General features: G+C 39.3%; 1 protein-coding gene across 2 annotated transcripts in view; it reads right to left on the bottom strand.

Annotated features, from left to right (window-relative positions):
• The window catches only part of UBE2Q2 (ubiquitin conjugating enzyme E2 Q2), a 61,424-nt gene that overhangs the window by 48,772 nt on the left and 368 nt on the right, over window positions 1–12,284 (bottom strand). For both annotated transcript variants that reach the window (XM_046652214.1, XM_046652213.1), the window contains exon 2: window positions 142–243. In XM_046652214.1, coding sequence (XP_046508170.1) covers window positions 142–243 — 102 coding nt within the window. The remainder of the gene's footprint in view (window positions 1–141; window positions 244–12,284) is intronic.

Consider the following 12,284-nt stretch of genomic DNA (forward strand, 5'->3'; position numbering starts at 1 on the left):
AAATAACCTGGTCTTTAGCTCCCCTAAGATTATCAAATAATCATTAATCAGGCTTTTATATCATATTCCCTCCTAACACTTAAAGTTCTCTATATAATGTTCATGAGATGAAAAAGAAAATAGCATGGCTTATTTTCTCACCGAATTGTTGTTCTTAGTATCTTCTAGACGTTCCAGAACTGATGTCAGATTTGGGTCATCAGAGTCCACAAACCATATTGGTGAAGAAGATGGATAGGATTCCTGTTACAGAGACATCTATGTTAAACACATTTACATACAGACTAACCTGGATATGGAATTAAATCATACCACTAAATGGCAAGATGATCATGGATTTAAGCAAAACATATCAGGGGGAAGAAAAGTGACACATTAAAATGTTGTGTGTGCAGGGGCCAGCTCCACAGCCAAGTGGTTAAGTTTGTGTGCTCTGCTTTGGTGGCCTGGGATTTGATGGTTTGGAACCTGGGCGTGGACCTGGTACTACTCATCAAGCCATGCTGTGGCAGTGTCCCACATAGAAGAACTAGAAGAACCTACAACTAGGATATACAACTATACACTGGGGGGCGTTGGAGAGGGGAAAAAAAGAGGAAGATTGGCAACAGATTTTAGCTCAGGGCCAATCTCCCTCACCAAAAGAAAAAGAAAAAGAATCTATGCGTGTAGAAACAAATTTATTTTTATAGATTAAAAATAAAATCAACAAAGTTTTACTGTTTAATCTTGCCTGCTCCATGTTACATAATTTATAAGTTTAACAACAAAAAAAGGACTTTACCCAGTAAGCAATATGATTTAAAACAAACAATACAGAATACACTACAAAAGTTATGTTTTATCAAAAGCAGAAAAAAATGGTATTCAAGCACCAAGGAAGATGAGTTTCCTTTCTTTACAAAAAATGGGTCTATCATGGCCTGGATTCTCCCGCTTTAACATTTTTTAAGGGCTTTAAAATCCAGAATCACAATAAATCCCTCAAAAAGCCAAAACAAATAAAAAAACAAAAAAACTCCAACCTTGAAGTACAGTCTATAGATTTAAACCATACTACTTTTGCCTTTTAATATAATAAAGCTACATTTCTAAACTTTACCTAGATGAACTCTAAGTCTGAATTTTTAAAATAAAGCAAAGGAGTACAGATCTAGGCACATGTTTTTAAATCCTTACAAATGCTAAAAATGATTTTTAAAAATCTTCTACTCACTATACTTTTGCTTTCTGAGCACTGTCTGTCTTTATAGAAGTTACGTTTAGAGACTTTTCTCCATTAGACAATTGACCCTAAAATCAATCCCATTTAATGTTGCCTTTTTTTCATCCCTTCTTAGATTATAGGGAGGAACAGAGTTTCTAAAGGAACAGATTTCTTAAATGAGGTTAAGATTACTTCTTAAATATGGCAGGTGTTAGAAGGCAAAATAAACAGCCACATAGCTACCATAGGGCTACATTCAGCTTTCCCTTGCCACAGGAGTTGGGCTTTGAGACAGGAATTCTTGTATAGTCAATGATGTTCTTGAACACTGTAGTAGGCTGCCTCTAAAATGGCCCCAATAATCCTAACCTCCTGGTATTCACACCCTTGTATAATTCCCTGACCTACCTAATGACTCACTTCTAACAGAATACAGGCAAAAGTAACAGGATGTCGCCACTAAGATTAGGTTACAAAAAGATGAGAATTAATTTCTTGTTCACCCTCTCCTACCCTTTCATTTGATCCTTCTGATGGAAACCAGCTCCCTATAGAGAGGCCCACATCCACATGGCAAGGGATTGAGAGAGGCCTCTGACCAATAGCCAGCTAGAAACTGAGGCCCTCAGACCAACAGCCTGTGAGGAGATGAATCCTACTAACAACTATGTGAATGAACTTGGAGGCAGATTCTCTCCCAGGCCAGCCTGGAGACGCCTGCAGCATCAGCCCACACCTTTACTGCCTTGTGAGAGACCCTGAGCCAGGGGACCCACGTAAGCCGTGCAGATCCTGACGCACAGAAACTGTGAGATAATGTTTGTTGCCGTATGATGCTAAGTTTGTTACACAGCAATAGATAACTAATTCAAACACCATAAAACTCCAATATTTTATTCCATCACACAAACTGAGAACTGCCAAGAAATGCTATTACTACATATACATTTTTAAAAGCACATGTGTTGATTTTAAAAAGTTAACAAACTAAGCATACATGCTTTCACCTACTAATAGACATTTACTCTGTTCACTTGTAATTTTCTATTACAAATCAGGGAAAAGACATTATTAGATATTAGCTGTAGAACTATGAAAAAAGAATTTTGCAGAAACACAATTTTAAAGAAGTATTGCTTTGAGAACTATAATCTCAATTATAATACAGCTGAGGCCTCAGAAACTGAATATTTTTAAAGCATTTTACCAAACATTCTTTAAGGAAAAAAAATATTGTATTGAAGTAGGACATCATTATATCTATTCAGTACTGGTTTATTTTTGTATGCTCATCTTCTCTTACTGTGTCCCAAACCTCTTTACAAGCTAAAAGGTAACTGTCTCCAAAATTAATCCTGTTCTTAAAGAAAGGTACTTATTGAGTACTGCATTTGCTTCTTCAAATTCTTCAGCCTAGTTTGGGAACATACCATCTAGATTATTTTTATTGTTTTAGTTTTGTATTTTCTTTAGTCTTTAAAAAAAAAAACTAAATTTAGAACTTCACCATGTAGATTAGTGTTTGTCTAGTAAGCTTCTGCATAAGCAAAATAAAACGTCTGAATTTGTTGCTCTGGACTAAAACCCCTCAAAACCAGATTATGAGAATTGAAAAAAAAAAAATTGCTGAAACGAGTTACTATCTATGACGTGTTTTTCTAACACAGCACATGAGAAGATAGGATATATAGTAGGTCTAAGCAACTATGACAACAGTTTTCAAATAGAGGCCCTCAGATCCCCTAGGTCCAAACTATTTCTACAGGAATATTAAGATATTAATTGTTTTCACTGTAGTGACATTTGCACTAATGGTACAAATACAACGGTGGATAAAACTGCCACCATTCACTTCAGAATGCCTGTGATGAAGCAGTAAAAGTTAGTTTACTAAATCTCTGTCCTTACATATGTCTTTTTAATATTGCAAGTGATAAAATGAGAAGCACACGAGCACTCCTACAGAACACCTGAGAAAAGCACTTGTGTGACTAGTTGTGAACTGAACCAATACCTTAACGGAACACCATTTTTACTTGAAAGAATGACTGACAAACAATGGTTGTTATTCCAACTTGAGTTTTTGACAGATGTTTTCTCGAAAATGAATGATGAGAGCCTGTCATTTCAAGGAAAATAAAGGATAGTATTTATCGCCAATAATAAAACTCAAGCTTTCAAACAAAATTAGAATTTTTGAAAACCTGTATCCACGAACTGTGAGCTTGACAGCTTCTCAAGAGTATTTTGATGAGGTTGATGGTGATGTTAATGAATATAATGTTTTCATGTTACATAAGGAAATGTACCAATATTTAGAAACTTTCAGTGAACCAACATTTTCCATGACCAGCACAAGATGTTATAATATTGTGCAAGGGTAAAAGATTCATTCAAATTTCAAGAAAGACCAAGGTTTGGGAGAGTGTCCATAAAGAATATCCACAATTACCTAAAATAGTTATTCAAATATTCCTCCTTTTTCCAACCAAATATCTGTACGAGGCTGGGTTTTCTTCATATTATTTCAACCAATACAACATATCACAACAGACTGAACGTAGAAGCAAATGACAGACCAGACATCAGAGATTTATGAAAAATGTAAAATTGTGCCACTAGTTTTACTCTCACTGAAACTTTTTGGTTTAGGAAATATGGTCATATTTCATTAAAACATTAACATGTAACGAGTTTACTTTAATGAATTAGTATGTTAAATATTTAATTTCTAATGACAAATATCAATAAATAATTTACATAAACAAAAGCTCCTTGGGCCCTCAATACATTTTGAATAGTGTAAAGGAGTCTTGACTCTAAAAACTTGGAGAACTACTGCCTTTTTCACTCTCTTTTCCTCCCCACATTCAGAATTTCTTCCTTGGAAGAAACATCTCTTCAGCATTCTATATTAACCTCTGTGGTTCCACTGGGGCTAGTTTTCCTACGTCCTTCCCATCTTCCTCCCTGCCTCCCTCAACCCAAAACCTGGTCACAGGTCTCTATCAGCCCATCCATCCCATTCCCAGGGATTAGCTGGGAGAGGCTATGTGATTACTCACATGGGCTAAGCCAAGCAAATCTGGGTCTTCTCTGGGACTAGAGCTCTCTTTCTGGGAGATCTGGAGTCACAAGGACGATGTTAGCCAGCCTGGGATAGCTGGCGTTTATCTTGCCAAGAGAGAGTTATGTGAACCAAATTGTTTGCTAGAGGGTCACAGATATGTATACTTTCAGCCTTGACTGTGAGAATGTCCATTTCACTGCACACCTGCTAACATTTTTAACAATCTGATAAATATAAAAGCTGCTACCTGGAAGAAAAAAAAGTTCCTATACAATATAATTTGTTACAACACCTCCAGAAACCAATTCATCAATGAGAATGGAAAGCCATCACGTCTAGGAAAGTTTCAAATAACATTATCTATATGCACAAGGATTTAGCTCTAGCTATTAATGTTCAAAGCACTATTTAAAATAGAAAAAAAAATAGAAACCACCTATATGTCCAATACCAGGAGACACAACTGACTCAATGCTATAGTCACGCAACAGAATCACACATGATAATTAAAAACATTGTGGAGGAATAAGTTATTTGCCTACCTAGTTTCTAGACTTCTTACTATAAGAATGTCTTGTTTACTACCTCTAGAAACTGAACCTTCAGCACAAACTCTACATCATGTTTAAGATTTCTTCAGTGTAATATTTAAGACAGCTTGTTTTGAAAGGGATCTAAAATATGACCAATATTTAAACCTAACCATTAACACTTTCAATCTTTTATATACTTCAAGCTTTAGAATTTTGACAAGGTGAACAACTAAGCTTTGTATCTTGAAAATATAGTTTCCTTACTATTCCTCTTTAAAATGACCCATGATGTATCGATTTTTAAACATTAGATGCTGCTCAAAAATCCCAATTTAAGTTCAAGCAGTTTTCCTTACAATGAGTCTTTGAAGTGCTTCTAACGCAGCTCTCTTTCACCAGATATGAAAATTTTACACTTAAATAAATATAGAACAATTACCTAAGTATCCAACTATTCAGGACCTTTGTTTCTCCTCCATTCAACTCATAGTTTTATAGCGATTTTAAGGCTTGAAGGATGAAGTTGTCTGTGACCACCACCATAAAGGTTACCATGAGTGGACAAATTTCAAACAAGTTCACCACCACTACCATTACCACCATAAAATGTTGTGCTGTACTGTCCTAAACTGAGACAACACAACTCAAGCTTAATCAAACCAACCTCTTTGCTTGTCATTGCTTAAGAAAAAGAGTTTCTGCTTTGTTCAGGACATAACTTTCTATATCTGTTTTCTACATAAATCCACTAAGAGACCAATGCATGCCTCTATATCAGGCACCAGCCAGCAAAACTGCCTGCCAGAATAACTCAGTTTCTGTTATCTTTCCAAATGATAGAACATGACCATCTCCAAGAATTTCATCAATCTGAAAATTGATGGGAATACTTCTTGTTGAAGGTTCAGAGGTATAACATTTCTAATTCTTCTGGAGACCAGTTACGAGACACATTACTTTCACACTTTGCTGTTCAATAAATATGGGGTGGAGAATGAAATAAACTGACAGAATTACCATACAGTACCTTAATAAAATTCTAAATGCTCTTACATAAAAAAAGCTACCAAAAAGAGACTGCTCCTTGCTAGTCATTTTACAAGTAAACAACTAAGTATCTAACGTGACCAGAGTCCACCAAGCAGACCAAAAACACTGACACTTTGTAAAAGAAAAATGCATGCATACCCCTGTGATCGGAAAAATGCTTAAGTATTCTGAGTAGCAAAGTACAGCTAATCAAAACATTATTCTAGTAAACTGAGGCAGAGAAAACAAAAGTGCTGAAGAGGATTCAAACCACCTAATCTGCAGAAACCACTGGATGGTTTCCCTGGTTCTGAGTCTGCTTCAAAATGATCTCTAGAAGAGAGGACAGAACACTACTACAGCCTTGGAAAAAGAGACCCCTGGCTTCATCACTCTGGCTCTCTAGTAATGCTTTACATTTGGCAGCGGCTGCTTCAATTCAATTCTCCACCCTTGAACTAGCTGACATTTATCTAATACTACCCTTTTCCAGGTCTAAGGAAGTTTAACCAAAAAAATCAAGCTACTAAGGGATACACCATTCATAAAATGGAAACCAAAGTCTTCTCTTCATATATCTGTTCCTTTCAAGGCAGGCCATAAAAATGGGGATGAGGGAGGATAGATAACAGCTAGAAATTTGACTCTATATTATAAATGAGTCAGATGAATGAAAACAATGATTCCTCTGGCCTGAAAGTACCACTTAGGTACTTAGCATGACAGTTCTGATATTTCCAAATGATTCTCTAGGAGTTCAATTTGGAAAGGTAATCTGTCCCAGGAGGATAAACCAAAGAAAAGATCTTGGGCTCTTTAGTCAAGTTTTTTCATTATTTCCTTTGTATAACCTTGGCTGGGCTATTTTTTATCAGCGTAAAGACTAAAAATATGAAAAATTAAGAAATTATCAACTCTGATTTATTTCCCATGAAAAGCTATTATAAAGCATTCTCAAAATACAGGCAGACCTCATTTTATTGCTCTTTGCTTTACCGCGCTTCACAGATACTGCATTTTTTACAAGACCCTCCACCAGCAAAAAGACTATGACTCACTGAAGGATAGAATGATATTAGCATTTTTTAGCAAAAAAGTATTTTTTAATTAAGGTATGTACATTGTTTTTAGACACAACGCTACTGCACACTTAACAGATTACAGTGTAGTGAAAACATAACTTTTGTATGCACTGGGAAACCAAAAACTTTGTGTGACTCTCTTTATTGCAATATTCGCTTTATTGTGGTGGTCTGGAACTGAATCCGCAATATCTCCAAGGAACGCCCTGTAAAGTGTTATTCTGCCACAATGACATCACTTTTATATTGGCAGAGAACGTTATCATTGCTAAAGACTTTTCCTATATATGCTCTCATGCAGCACAAAAAGTAGTATCTATTTTTTAGAAAAACACAACAAAAGAAGTGCTTAAGGTCTCAACTAAGCAAAGGCTAAATCTTTTTCTCTCTCCTAAACTCAAGAGCTCTAACATTTTTTAATTTAGCATCTTGCTATTGGGGGGGCTGGGGACTTTTTAGTAATGATGAACAGAAATTTAATCAGCTAAACAAAAAAGGTTCTACTATAAGTAACCCCTGGCAAATAGCCACTCATGCAGAAAGAGTAATGATTTATGCTACACAAATAATAAAATATGAAGTTGTTATTCGTTTTCCAGTTAATTTACTTCCTGGGGGGGGAATTTTCACTCTAAGATAATGATTCCCTACCAAGAGTTCCCAGGTACCAAGAAGTCCAGAAAAGGAGTAATGGAGTTGCCAAGTTATGTTAAATATTTCAAAAGGACTTAAAAAAAGCCATTTACTAGCTCCCAATAAGGCTGCACAGGTTATTAAAACAAGCTGCTTTGCTTTTAGGTGTGATGGTAACAACTGGTTGTTACCACTGACTGGCAATTAGATCTCCTTACCGAAAATGGAAAAACAATACTTAAGTTTGCATGACAATCTTTCATATCATGAGTTCACAGAAAAGAACTAATAAAAAAGACTCCAAGTTCAAAATAGCACTCTTTTCCCTTCATGTTTAAGATTAGAAGGAATTTATAAAAGAGAAAAAAGTTTAGCTCAATTCCCTTGGCCTAGAGAGTAAAATGTTGGTTTTTTTATTTCTTTAAAACTGTCTTCTGGGGCCCCGGCCCCACGGCTGAGTGGTTAAGTTCACATGCTCCGCTGCGGCAGCCCAGGGTTTCGCCAGTTCGAACCCTGGGCACGGACATGGCACTGCTCATCAGGCCATGCTGTGGTGGTGTCCCACATGGCACAACTAGAAGGACTCACAACTAAAGTATACAGCTATGTACCAGGGGGATTTGGGGAGAAAAAGGAAAAATAAAATCTTTAAAAACAAAAATAGTGGCCGGCTCTGTGGCCGAGTGGTTAAGTTCGCACGCTCCACTGTGGCAGCCCAGGGTTCGGATCCTGGGCGCGGACATGGCACTGCTCATCAGGCCACGCTGAGGCGGCGTCCCATATCCCACAATTAGAAGGACCTGCAACTAAGATATACAACTGTTTACAGGGGCGGTTTGGGGAAATAAAGCAGAAGGAAAAAAAAAAAAAAGATTGGCAACAGTTGTTAGCCCAGGTGCCAATCTTTAAAAAAAAAAAAAAGGAAGATTGGCAACAAGTTGTTAGCCCAGGTGCAAATCTTTAAAAAAAAAAAAAACTGTTTTCCTTATGAAGTTGAAGTCAAATTACAGATTTTCTATCAAACCCTCAGTGACCTTTTACATATTTATGCGCTATCCATGACACTTTCTTTTTTCTTTCTTTTTTTTTTTGAGGAAGATTAGCCCTGAGATAACTGCTGCCAATCTTCCTCTTTTTGCCGAGGAAGACTGGCCCTGAGCTAACATCTGTGCCCATCTTCCTCTACTTTATACGTGGGATGCCTACCACAGCATGGCGTGCCAAGCAGTGCCATGTCCGCACCCGGGATCCAAACCTGCGAACACCGGGCCACCGAAGCGGAACATGTGCACTTAAGCACTGTACCACCAGCAGGCCCCACCATGACACTTTTTCTTGATGTTATCTCTGCACTTTTGACAAACTCCTAGCAGTTAACTTATAGGATAGGTAAGACTTTTGTTCAAACAGAATATAGCTAGAATGGTGGTCAGATAGTCAACAGAACAAATAATTGCTGCGCATTTACTGAAAGGAAGATGGAAAGCATAATTATAGACAGTATCCCCCTGCCACCATAAAAAAAAAGACTTAGGGGCCAGCCCGGTGGCACAGTGGTTAAGTTGGCACATTCCGCTTTTCAGCGACCCAGGGTTCGCTGGTTCAGATCCTGGATCTGGACTTGGCACTGCTTGGCAAAAGCCATGCTGTGGTAGGCGTCCCACATACAAAGTAAAGAAGATGGGCATGGATGTTAGATCAGGGCCAGTCTTCCTCGGCAAAAAGGAGGATTGGCAGTAGTTAGTTCAGGGCTAATCTTCCTCAAAAAAAAAAAAAAAGACCAAAAAATAAACATCCAAAACTATTATAATAGAACATAAGAAAACACAACCAAAGCAGTAAATAGTAAGGACTACAGAAGGGGAGAAAGGGGAAACAGATATCAGCATGAACTGAATATGAGCAGAAGAGCCTTGAGGGATGGTCAAACATGGAAAAACAGATTGGGGACAGGGTAAAGGGGCACATTCCATGTGGGAAAACCTGCTGATGCAGAAGCCTGAAAGAAAACGGGGACTCAGTATCTTTAGAGGATTATTCAGAAATTGGCATGCATGCACATAAGTAAACAACTAGTAAGGTACCATTTACTCAATCCCTACAGAAACTGCATAAGGCTGCTTCTTGGTAAACACGAAGAAGACAGGGCCTGGCATGTAGAAGAGCTCAAAAAAATTGAGGAATAAGGGGAAAAGTTAAAGAAGAGGTCAAACATTTCTTTCTACAATTTACTACATAATTTACAAATCACAAACACAGCAGACAGGTCCTGGCATTTGAAATCCAATCCCATTTTTTCCTTGCTCTTTCCTCTCTAAGAAAATACCATCAACATAAGCAATCCAGGTAGATTTATCAAAACACTCATCCATGCTTAAAAAGACTTTATCTAAAAGATACCCACTGAAATACTTTACAGATGAAGTCATATGTCTGGAATCTGCGTCAAAATAATCCAAAGTGGAGTACAGATGAAATAAGATGGGCCAAAAGTTTCATTGTTGAGGCTGGGTACATGGAAGTTCTTCACACTATTCTACTTTCGTATATGTTTGATGTTTTTCCATAATAAAAAGTTGACACACATTTCTATCCACTGAGCATCGACCATGATACTCATCTTCTGATAATGTCTATCATAATTCACTAGCATCTCAATTTGAATAGTTTCTACTAGTTTTACCATTATACTAATCCCCACCAAATCCTCCTTTCGCTGGGTGTCTCTAATTCATTCTTGTTTCATTTCCTAATCTAGGTCATCACTCAATATCTTTGCGTGCAGCAGACTCCTACCAGCCTCCAGTAAGGTTCTTGATGGGGCACTGCTGGCATTTGAGGTGGGATAATTCTTTGTTGTGGCAGACCGCCCGAACGTTATAAGACGTTTGGCATCCCTGTACCCTTGGCACTAAATGCTAGCACAACACCACCACCACTCCACCCCCACTGGGATAAGCAGAACCTCACACACATTTTCTAATGCCACCCAGAGTAGAGCATCGACGACTCCTAGTCCTGGACAGCAAACACATTTTCCCAACTTTCCTGACTAACTTAGTAGTTCTCCACAGCTTACTACAAGTTCAGTCTCCTGTCATTTTAACTAGCTATACCTTTTCCCCATCTTCTAACAGAATAATCACCACTCAGGCCAGTCGGTCTCCTTATTATCACCTACCTCATGCTCACTACTACTTTCTGTTCCCCATTCGTAGAAAATCTCCTTCACCAGCCTATATCCTGGACTTCTCAAGTCTCATCATAACTTCTCCACTCCTAAGCAAACCACATTTTCTCAAGCTTTGGTGTCTCTTTTGGATAGAGCTTCCTTTGCCTGAAATGCCCTTTCACTCCCTTCTAAAAGCCTAGGCACCTGTGAAAGCCCAACTCCACTGTCAGCGTCTCCTCAAAGCCTTCCTTGAAGCGACCCCTCCCCCAGCCCCGGTCAAAATTAACTCCTGTCTTCAGCTTTCATAATGATACCATAGAACTTGGTCACACTTTGTTGTATAAAACTCTTCTCCCAAGAAGACTGAGTTCTGAAAGCAAAGACTACTCTGCTCAGTTCTGCAAAACCAGCGCCTAGAACACTTACATGTTCAATAAGCGAATTCTGTCCTCAGTACAGCACTTAGACTGTACCAGGTTTTTAGGTTTTGTTTTTTGGGTTTTTTCCCGGAAATATACACCTACTACCCCAGATATTCTGAAAACTATTTTAATGTTAATTATCCTAACTTCAAGGGCTTTGCAAACTCCCGAGTACCAGGCACACTGTAGTCACCTGAATCCCCAGTGACTTAACCCAAGGGAGTTGACGCCAGACTTGGTTTTAGCCGTATTTACAAAGAAACATGAAACTACAATCTTGACTCCTGATACAATAAGGAGTATATTCTGCAGTTTGGACCAATACCCTAAATCAATTTCACAATGAACAGCCTCATTATACAGTTCTATGAAAAAACTTATTTAACACTTGTTATTTTACCAAGCCTTGGGTTTCTAACGACCTTTCAGTTTAAACCAAAGAGTGAGCTTTAGTGTCTTTTCGGATTTGTGACATAAAATGGTCTTTCTGGGCAGGAGACTTGGGCACGTATCTCCATCCCCTGCTCCGGACATTAAAGGCTCACAGCCGGGAGGGGCTGCCTAGACAGACACCCGCCACGCCACCTGCCGCAGCCGAGGTACAATGCGCCTTTGGGAAGCGCGTTAGCGCACGGCCAGGCCGGCAGGAAGGGGGTAATTCGAACAGTACCAGAGGCTGCATTCTAAACTTTTTTTCCTCACATGCGTCAGTTTCCAGTGTTCGTTTTTCCTTAAACACAAACTTAAAAGATAATTGGGTGAATAAGCGGGACCAGGGAAACCTGACAGAAGAACGAGGCGTTAAAACTTGACGGCCTTTCCCCGTCGCCACCGGGGCTCAAACAGCAGCAAGAGCCGAGCCGCCCGGCCACGACCCTGGGGCAAGCCAGCTGTGGGCTGTCATGGCGAGCCGGCGAGGGCTCCGGCCGCCGTCGTCTCCCACCTCAGGGAGCGGCGACAGGGGCCGAGAGGGGCCAGCAGCCCCAAAGCCGAGCCCCGCGGGAACAGCCGGAGAACGCGCCGGCCGCTTCCTCCCACCCCGCTCTCACGCAGTCGCCGCAGAGCCTGGCCCGGGCCCCTCGCCGGGGAAAGGGGGGCCGAGAGGCCTCTCCGGGGAAGGCTCCCCTTTGTCCGGG

The sequence above is a fragment of the Equus quagga genome, chromosome 2 (assembly GCF_021613505.1).
Source record: "Equus quagga isolate Etosha38 chromosome 2, UCLA_HA_Equagga_1.0, whole genome shotgun sequence".
Classification (NCBI taxonomy): Eukaryota; Metazoa; Chordata; class Mammalia; order Perissodactyla; family Equidae; genus Equus; species Equus quagga.